Source organism: Arachis hypogaea, chromosome 14 (genome assembly GCF_003086295.3).
Source record: "Arachis hypogaea cultivar Tifrunner chromosome 14, arahy.Tifrunner.gnm2.J5K5, whole genome shotgun sequence".
Classification (NCBI taxonomy): Eukaryota; Viridiplantae; Streptophyta; class Magnoliopsida; order Fabales; family Fabaceae; genus Arachis; species Arachis hypogaea.
Window position 1 is genome coordinate 137,254,004 of NC_092049.1, and position 9,893 is coordinate 137,263,896.

General features: G+C 33.0%; 2 protein-coding genes across 7 annotated transcripts; one reads left to right on the plus strand and one right to left on the minus strand.

Moving 5' to 3' along the window:
- The first annotated feature begins 599 nt into the window (after window positions 1-599).
- LOC112744481 (uncharacterized protein At3g28850) lies at window positions 600-2,908 on the plus strand. Of its 4 annotated transcripts, none has more exons than XM_025794130.3 (2): window positions 600-1,110; window positions 1,231-2,908. In XM_025794130.3, the coding sequence occupies exon 2, from the start codon at window positions 1,298-1,300 to the stop codon at window positions 2,582-2,584; it is 1,287 nt and encodes a 428-aa protein (XP_025649915.1). In that variant the 5' UTR covers window positions 600-1,110; window positions 1,231-1,297; the 3' UTR covers window positions 2,585-2,908. The 4 variants fall into 4 exon arrangements, with proteins under 4 accessions (XP_025649915.1, XP_072071269.1, XP_072071270.1 ...); XM_072215168.1 differs by having other exon boundaries at window positions 600-968; XM_072215169.1 differs by having other exon boundaries at window positions 600-898.
- A 2,802-nt stretch (window positions 2,909-5,710) lies between these two features.
- LOC112744482 (binding partner of ACD11 1) lies at window positions 5,711-9,123 on the minus strand. Of its 3 annotated transcripts, none has more exons than XM_025794131.3 (5): window positions 8,723-9,123; window positions 7,920-8,107; window positions 7,009-7,084; window positions 6,482-6,598; window positions 5,711-6,387 (listed from the first exon to the last, which is right to left on the minus strand). In XM_025794131.3, the coding sequence occupies exons 2-5, from the start codon at window positions 8,033-8,035 to the stop codon at window positions 5,932-5,934; spliced, it is 765 nt and encodes a 254-aa protein (XP_025649916.1). In that variant the 5' UTR covers window positions 8,036-8,107; window positions 8,723-9,123; the 3' UTR covers window positions 5,711-5,931. The 3 variants fall into 3 exon arrangements, with proteins under 3 accessions (XP_025649916.1, XP_072071271.1, XP_025649917.1); XM_072215170.1 differs by lacking the exon at window positions 8,723-9,123 and adding an exon at window positions 8,214-8,293; XM_025794132.3 differs by lacking the exon at window positions 8,723-9,123 and having other exon boundaries at window positions 7,920-8,720.
- Window positions 9,124-9,893: the final 770 nt, after the last annotated feature.

Below are 9,893 nucleotides of genomic sequence, written 5' to 3' on the forward strand. Positions count from 1 at the left end.
ATCTCTTTATAGAAAGATTTGGTTGTTCTTCTTTAATATTATAAAAAGATTTAGTCCTTCTTAATAATTTTAATATTAAAGGTCTTTTTTAATAATTAAATCTTCCTAACGGTCCTTTACAATAATTTTTTCTATTTTTTTATCTAATTCTAATTTTAAAAAAAATATAATGTTTATTTAAAACTAAAAAAATATAAAAATGGAAGTAAAATTCCCAGTATTGTTTATTGACCAACGCCAAAAATAAAAAATTAACCCCAACCTCAAATACTTCTTTTAAACTATGTACCACACCCATAGATCTTATAAAAAGTATACATTAAAATTTTGTTAATAACTTAATAAGTTTGACTAAATCATTAATATTATACGAAAATATTCGTGTATATTTATATGTCACCTTTTTTATATAAAAATTATACTAATTAATTTTAAACGGATAACGGATAATCGGTTAATCACCTTATCCAAAATAAAATTAAGTCATTAAGAAAACTAAAACTTTTGTAATTTCCCCCTATTTTGAACTACGTGAATATTTTTCAAGAAAAATGGAAGTATTTCATCGTATAAATCAATGTAAGTGGCATCCTTAAAATTTAGCAACTCATTCATTCCTGCTGTTCTTGTTGTTCATTTCATTTCCTCTCTCTCTCTCTCTCTCTCTCTCTCTCCAAAATTCAAGAGAGAGAAAGAAAAACCGTGTGGGATCAAAGTGGTGATCTTGATCAATCACTTGGCCTCGTTTCTTTGACCTTTAAGCAATTCACTTTCCAAATTCTTCCGTTCCCATTTCTCTTTCTGCAGATTTTTCTTCAGTTTCAGACTCCTTTTTCCCATTTTTTTCTGTTCCTCTCTCGTTGGAACAAAACAACATTAAAAAAAACAATCTTTGAAAGTTAGTTGCCATTGTTTCTTTGCATCTCCATCAACATGTTCATGATGATCATCACAAACGCAAACAAATTGTGGGTTTGTTTTTTGCACACATGGTGATTGATGAATTGCCTTGTTTTATTTAATTTTTTTCACCCTTTTTCTTTCCACAATCGGCAATCACCATTCTGTGGATCATTGATCATTGATCATTCCATGGTTCTCAATTTTGCTGTAAGTCTTTAATGGCACACCAAAATTGAAACCTCAAAGTTTGAGTTTTTGTTTTAAAAAATTATTCTTTTATGGTCAAAATTTATTATTTTTGTTTTTTGTGATCATGGGTTGTGCTAGTTCCAAGCAAAAGAAACGTTGCCGCCATTGCAATGCTCCATATTCTCCTGTTTCCAGAAGCTACTCAATGCATGTTCATCATCCTCCACAAGCTGAAGGTGATAACTACCATGTTGTGGCACTCAAATCCACCACCCTAGACACCATGAAGCTCAATCCCCCTGCTCCAAAGCCTTCATCTAAAGAAATGCTTACAAACAGTGAGAGTTTCAGGTTTGATCATGGAACAAGCTTCATCCCAGAGAAAGAGAAGGAGGGGATTAAGAAGAAGGAAGAGTTTTCAATGGAGTTGGTTGAAGCCAAGACTTGGTCCAACATGATTGAGCAAAAGTTGACAAAAGTTGTTCCTAAAACACCAACAAGAACACCACCTGGTGAACCTGAAACAATCAACACATGGGAATTGATGGCAGGGCTTGAGGACACAAGCCCTTACAGGTCACCAAATCACTTCAAGAGCTTCTCTTTTGATATCAAGGGTGGTGATGATGATGATGATGATGATGATGATGATGATGATGATGATGATGATGATGATGTCCAAGCAGAACTTAGAACTCCAGTATCAAAAGCACTTGTTGATGATCCACCAAGGTCATTGTGGATTAGAATGAGTGAAGAAGAAGCAAGACTCAACCCTGCAATCTCAGAGTTTGATCCTGAAGTCATTGCATCTTTTAGAAAATCATTGATGCAGCTATCACCTGAAAGCCCTTTTCACCTTAGGCCATCAACATTGTGTGATGAAGAGAAACAAGTATCCAATAAGAAGAGCAAAGGCAGAGGAGGAGGGGGTGACGATGATCGAGTAGTTTCGAATTCGAAGGATGTTGATCTTGTTGTTCATCCTTCTTCTTGTGGGAAGGAAAAAGTTGTGTTGTACTTCACAAGCCTTCGTGGGGTGAGGAAGACTTATGAGGATTGTTGCCAGGTGAGGATGATCCTCAAAGGGATGCATTTGAGGATGGATGAGAGGGATGTTTCGATGCATTCGGGGTTCAAGGAGGAGCTGAAAGAACTTCTTGGTGATGCATATAGTGGTGGAGGGTTGCCAAAGGTGTTTGTTGGGAGGAACTACATTGGTGGAGCTGAAGAGATTCAGAGATTGCATGAAGATGGGAAGCTTGAGAAGAAATTGGAATGTTGTGAGAGGATTGAAGAGAAAGTTTGTGAGGTATGTGGTGATGTTAGATTTGTTCCTTGTGAAACATGTTCTGGAAGCTGTAAAATCTACTATGAAGGTTATCATGAAGAAGAAGAGCAACGAGATTGTGATTGTGATGATGGTGGATTCCAACGTTGCCCTGATTGCAATGAAAATGGACTAATTCGTTGCCCCAATTGCTGCTATTAGTTTCATATACTTCCAGGTGATACTTACATAAAGACCTTTTCTTTTTTTGAGTTTTTAGTCTTTTATTTTCTCTGTGAGATTTTGTTGTATAGTGAACTTTTTTTAGCATGCTTGATACTATTAGTGAAGATCATGGAATTGTGCAATAGAAAGAGTGAAATAATGTGTTCTAATTTGTCTTTTTTTTGCACAACCACTGCAGCTTGTTGCATAGTGTACACTTTTTTAATTTTCCATTCCACACACAAAAAAAAAAAAAAAAAATCCAATAAAAATAAAAATACAAAGAAAGAAAGAAAGAATTCTGGGTTGTATTGTATAAAATTTCCTTTTCGTGCAAAGTGAATTACCAATTTAGTTAGTATATGTGCATTCTTTTACTTCAAGATGAATTCTCCTTTTTACAATTTCAAAGATGTAATGTTTTGAGTCACTACATCAATACATTAGAGGTCTTGAATGATGAATGATTTCTGGACTTATGAGCTCAATGCAATTTCCATGATTTTCCTTGTGCTACCAAATTTATCATTCACAGTATCATTTGTAGGTAGCACATTTTTTGCAGCCTCCTATATTGGATCACAGTTTCTCACTTTCTTGGTTATAGAAGAATTAATCATATAAAATTTTGTTAAGTCCCAATTTATCTGCAGATGGTAAGTGACTAAGTGTGTGCTTTTTGCTATATATTGATTCTCTGCTTTCACCAACTCATATTTTCTTGGATTTTATATATATATACTCAAGTTAAGTGGTGGCATAAAATAGCATACTAGTTGGTCAAATCGGGCCAAAGAAGTTTGTAGTTGAGTCAAATCATGTGATGTGAATGTATATCCACTATCCTTCTTAAAAAATAACAATTATTATAATAACTGATAATAGACTATTTCTGCACTAACAACTTTCAAAAGCATACATAAAATATTTTTGAAGTTAAAAGATGTTTCATAAGATTAGTTAGTTCTTTATGATTCTGATTTTAAGGTTAGTCTGTCTATGTTGTATTGTTTATGATTCTTCTACATCAAGTTTAAAATAAGTTGAACTTTTAGTCCGTTGCTTTGGAAATAAGTAACAAAACGACACAGCATAGGCCACATGGTCCTAAACTCCCAAAGACAAGAAGAATCTCCAAATTTGACTTCAGGTATCAACCACAGTTCATAGCTACTATATATACTATATACTACAGAAAAGGCGCTTAAAATTTGAAAAGAGGGTTCTCTAGACTAGTTTCCATTCATCATCACAAGATTTGTTACCATATTAATCAAAATGAAAGAAGAAATTGTATTTTATTTTAGGTATATCAAAAGTTTAGACGAATTCGATATTAGATAATGTACAAAACTGTGACTAATCAACTTGGATTGGTTGAATGATCAATTTACTTCTCCGATTAAGTAAGTGTTGGGAGTTAGAATCCTGTCTTGTGTATTCAGAAATCTATTGGTCAACGATAAACTCTTGAGTGGAGTTCAGATCTGCTGCGAATTAATTATTGACTTGTCGAGTTAGAATATATCGTGAGAAACCAAAAAAGATAATGTACAAGACTAAGACATATACATATACACGACTGAGTAAGTATATAAACAAACTTTACATCGATAAGAATTTAAATTCATATTCTTATATGATAAATTTCTAACAAATTGATGTGAATGTGATCATGGAATTTAGAATTGAAACTCCATGTTGTGCCATCCAAAAGATAAATCACCACTAAGGAACACCTGAATGATACAAATGATTTGTGCCAAATGGGTAACCTTTATTTCCCCTTATACCTACTAATTATGTCTTCTTTTAATCATATACATGTGTTCATATACTGGCAAGTGAAAAAATTCCATTGTTTACATGTCTCCTTTGCTGTCCAATCAAATCACAATCCATTTAGGTGGCTAAGGGTAGATGACAGTTACAATGCAGTTAATGGTTGAAGGTGGCAATTGCTTATTTATGTGGATGATATAATAGTGTTAGATGTAGAATACACAAGGTTGGTACATTTTTCTTTTATATACGTTCACAAATTCACCTAACATTGTCAATTTGTTATTTGTCAGTGACCCCAATTGATATGGACAGTTTTGACATTAAAAGGAAGAGTGCATCACAACTTTGAAGACTTTGTATGAAAAAATAATATATTAAATAAATTAGTAGCTTTACTTTCAAATAAGACTTTTTGCCTTTTTGGTATGCTACTTTATTTGGAGAAAATGGTTATTGAAACTTTTGTACTTAAAGCACCATGATGATGCAATGCAAATGATAATTTCTCAACTTTCACCCTTACAAATTAGCTTGAACAAGATTTAGTTGTTTGATGATGATGATGATGTAGAGTTGTTATATCCAATGACTTGTCACTTTCATGTAATTTTGAAATTTTCACTAAATTAATATAATTCCTTAAATAGTAGTGTCCTCTAGGACAAAGAATCCAACCACTACATATACATAGGCAAGGATGCATGTTATCAAGGTAAAACTTAGCACAAATATGGTTTTGTTAATCTGTTGGAATGAATCAAGGGAAAAGGAACAGTCAATTAATTGAGATGGATGCAACTAAGCTTTTTATTTATTTAATTATTGCAAAAAGCAAGGTTGGAAAGGGAAAAGTAGTGGTTGGGATGTAAAGAGCATGATGAATATCTAGTTTTATTCCATGAGATAATGTTGGCTAAGATGACCATAAAAGTATAAGAGTGTGGTTGGCAAGGAATCAACCTGTTGCAGCATAAAAATATTAGAAATTAGTTCACATGTTATTATGTAAGATTGTTGAATGCTAATGATTTGAAAAGTAACAACCGGTTGTGTTATGCATCATGAAAAAGATGGTTGATGTCTTGATTCAACAAATCTACTTGAATCTAAAATTAATCATCTTTTATGTAGCAAGCTAGGGAATATTATAGTGTTTGTTAAATATTTAATATTTATCACCCTATGTATAAAGTTATAATCTGCTTGTGTATTCAACTTTCTTACCATATTCAACTTCTCGTTATGATTCGTAACATGGTATCAGAGTTTCTTTACCTGCATTGAATCTTTTCTCTGCATCACCTTTCATGTCTCTTAACAATTTAACATGCTCCAAAATTCAGACATGAACATTAGTTTAACATTATGCAACACTTACAAGGAACAATGTATGTAACACAGAAACTCTACATTTTTCTCTGATTTCTAAAAATGATACACAAACAAGTTCAATCCTCATACTCTATAGCTCAGATCAATAACACAAGCATTTCTATTGGTTTATTTTGAGTACATATAACAGTTGAACATATATGAGATCAATTTACATCTTTGGAGTTTCACTTCCCATGCTGCCCGAGATCAGCAGCAGCTTTCGAGGCACGGCTCAACATGTCTGAAACCCAGAGAGCCCCTTTTGCAAAGTATTTGCTGTTGACAATGGCATTACTGGTCGCCACAGCGGCTTTCCCTGTAACTGTTGCCACTACTATAGCTGTTGTTCCGGTCACAGTTGCAGCTGATTTAGTGATGTCTGTAACATGGTACTTCTCATCCACGGATCTAAAGGTTTCGGAACCAGAATTGATTATGTCAGTTAACCCAATTTTACTGCTGAGTTCGGCAACCTTGGTCGCCGCAGTAGATGATACACTGTAAGATTCATCAAATGATTTTGCCATGACAAATGCATCTTTTCCCAAGACATATCCCTTAGCTACCATTGTTTTTACGACCTCCTGTGCCATAACTAGTGCTTCTCCAGGGGAAGAAACAAACTTATCCATATGCATGTCCTGTTGAAGAAAATAGTGTTAATCAATGGTTGAATATCAACTTGGTCAAACTAAACACAAAGACATTATTCCTAAGGAAGAATTTCAAGCATACTTCTGAGGTAGTAACGTTGTATTCAGGCTTTGATTCATGACTGTTCCAATTATGGCAGTCATCGATGTAATCTGCACCACGCGAAATGCATATGCATTGGTCCAAAATCATGGATCCCTGAAATTGCATTGCACCAAAATATGCAGGTTAGCAAACATTATTCAAGAATACCAAAGGATTTGGATTGTAAAGTGAGAGAGTGATGCATCAACCACCTTTGGATAATTGGATTAATAATTTTCATTACATGTTAATCCGAATTAATACTTAACAAGGGTTATTAATATTTACATGCTGAACTAAAACTCAATTATTAGCTTGATCAGACAGAACTTGAAAGTGATTTGAAGAGGTTTCATATTCATCTTGCACTTCAATGCTAAACAAATCAGCATCAACTAAAAACGATATTTATGTAGCGCGCATTAGTAGAAATTCAAGAGAAAGAAATCTATGGTATATTACGCCAAATTTTGATCCGCGATATTCACAAAGTGATCAAAGAAGCAACAGGGAAAACAACTTACATTCAGCAACAATGCAGTTTCCAAGGCATAAGCATCTCTAAAAGTCACATATGCAGTGGATGAACATTCATCGGATCTGTATCTTGACAATGACAAGAACAAGTTCTTCCTATTATTATTTCCATGATATCATTTGAACCTTGCAACTTACAAGTATACATTCTTTATATTCAACAGAACTGTGGAGTGAAGTGAACAAACCCATATCAACATCTTTAAAATAGTCTATTTCAGCATGCTGATTTTTATTTATCTTATTATTCAGAAAAGAATAAACATTATGGCAATGTAAATTAGAAAGAGAAATCTATGACTTCCTTAATTGTAACAGCAGCAATTAGTAATGAAAAACCTTTGAATAGACATATTGCGAAATAGCTCAATACATTGCAAAAGTATATATAGACAAAGGAAGCTCAAAAGAATTTGAGATAATCTGGAATCTATCAAATATAAAGAAAGTAATGGACATAAACACATCCTCCAATATAGAAACACTAATGTCTCTCTCAAATTGAGGGATAATATTCTACCAGTATTAACATTTGCGACTTACTCGCATTGTCTTGTAGACAAATATCACAAGTTCGTATAATCGTCCATCACACCAGAAATACTTGTATGATCTTAAAACATATTCAAAATACGTATTCCAAGAATAAAAATAGCTACTCATTTCATTTATATTGTCTAAAAATTATATTAATATCAAGACTTGGTAGAAATTCAATACGCAACCTACATAAAGAAAAATGCAGAAGAATTGAGACTTTCCAACATTTTTTATAGAACCATGAATACCAAACTATACAATCTAATCGAAGTCAACACTTGATCACAAAAACTAGCAACAATGATTCAATTTCAATATAATATACTTTTATCAGTGAATAAAGGTTGAGAAACATTGCCTGATGATTTCGACATTCTCAATTATGCCACAATATGTGAAGAAATTGTGCACATCCTTTTCTGTAGCTCTTGGGGATAAGCTTGTAACTTCAGCAGTGTAACCACCAGGATACATAGTTGAAAAGTGAAAACAAAATTTCTCAATTTGGAAGGAAAACAAAATGAACCTTGATTCAATTCAACAAACCTGCAGAAAGCAATGTTGGTCAAAACCTTAACAAGTGATTAGAACAAAATAGAGAGTGAATAACCCTGCAAGGAAATTTATTAATGTCACTTGAGAAACTCATTACTCATAAGCTTAGTTCAAGAATGAACAAAGTAACAAACAATGAAGATAAGCATAAGAGTTAAAAACATTATCTATCTAGCTATCTTACTAGATGCTGAATTCCAAAAACATGTAGTGGTCCCAAACACATATGAGCCTCAATTTCAGCACACAAAACAATGCTCTCAAACCACAAAGTTTTTAACTTTTTAATTACTAATTTGATTATTTGCTATTTAATCACACATCAGGTCCTGACATGCAAAGGGAACATAACATCAATGTCCAAACTCACAAACACCACCAACAACCAATGCATACTGTTCCAATTCCCAAAATCCCCAATTGGGTTTGATCATCAAGGATCAAAAGAATCCAAAATTAACAAGCTTTTAAAAAAATTCCCAGATTGATTTGATCATGAAGAAGTGAGGCACTGAACAGAACAAGGACATGTAACCAAACAAGGCCTTAAAAATTGGAAGAAAAAAAGAACATTATGGAAAATCAAAGATAGTGAAAGTAAAGTACCCTGAAAGAGTGAAGCAAGATTGAAATTGGTGAAAGAGTTACTGTTAACTGAAGCAGAATTGTGTTACTTGCAGAGATGAATGAAAGAGAGCGGCGAACCAATCCAAAGTAGGATCATGTTTTGTTGGTCATATTTGGAGACATTATTATTATTTTGACAAAAAGAAAAGGTAGTGAGTGTGGAAGTGGATTACACGCGCGTATAGTTGAATATTTGAATGACGGTGTTGATTATTCTTTGAATGCATGTGTCCCGTTTTTTCATCATTTGATTGGTGGGAAATAGTATGTGGTAGTTGGTGTCTTAATGAAAGTAAAATACGGCTCTAATACTATAACAACAAGAAACTTCTTATTGCATCCTTACAGTTATTTTCACATCCGAAATTTAAGGGTTTGTCGTTGTCTAATAAATGGTTACACATATATAGCAAAATTTGAATATTTAATATTTATTTAAATAAATTAATAAACTAATTATTATATCAACTTAAATTAATTTACATAATTATTAACTGTTTTTGTAGAGGTTAGTCATTGTATAGCTTGTTTGCTAATAAATATTTACAAATTTTCTATTGGAATGAGTTATACGTTAGCAATTAGAAATCTAGGTATAACTAGGCTAAAAATTAGTTGAAACTAAATGAAGGTCCAAATTGATTAATATTAAAGATTTAAATGTCTACGAATCAAAAGGTTAAGGACTTATTTCTCTTTTTCTCTTGTTTTTTGTTAGACATATGGATATGGATTAATTGTGGTTAAGTGCGAAATGTCATTTGAATCCAGAGCTAGTTTTCTTTTTTTGAATCCAGAGCTAGTTAGTACTTAGTACTCTCTGAAATATCTAGATTTCAGGATTTTTTGTCATAATCTAAATTTCAGAATAAATGGGCCTTTAGGTGTGTCATTTCTTTATGGATATTTTGAGTAATCACCATTATGTTTTGGGCTTACCTTTTTGGGCCAGACTAAATCCTGTAATTTATACGCATTGAGTACTCTAGCTAGTAGCTAGGCCTTGGCCCACACTTCGTCGCAATTATTGAGTCCTGGAATATAAGAACAAGGTCCTACAAAATCCGAAAAAGCAAACCCAATTTTGTTTTAAGCAAAAAAAAAAAAAATAACTTGGTGAAAATGATATAGTTTTCTTCCTGAAGCTTAA

What these genes read in the sequence shown, in the direction of transcription:
- LOC112744481 (XM_072215168.1), top strand. Translation starts at nt 934, where the DNA reads ATGTTCATGATGATCATCACAAACGCAAACAAATT. An exon ending in ATCACAAACGCAAACAAATT is followed by an intron (nt 969 to 1,230) that starts GTGGGTTTGTTT and finishes GGGTTGTGCTAG; the next exon opens with TTCCAAGCAAAAGAAACGTT.
- LOC112744482 (XM_025794131.3), bottom strand. Translation starts at nt 8,035, where the DNA reads ATGTATCCTGGTGGTTACACTGCTGAAGTTACAAGCTTATCCCCAAGA. An exon ending in AAACTGCATTGTTGCTGAAT is followed by an intron (nt 6,599 to 7,008) that starts GTAAGTTGTTTT and finishes ATGCAATTTCAG; the next exon opens with GGATCCATGATTTTGGACCA. An exon ending in ACAACGTTACTACCTCAGAA is followed by an intron (nt 6,388 to 6,481) that starts GTATGCTTGAAA and finishes TTTCTTCAACAG; the next exon opens with GACATGCATATGGATAAGTT.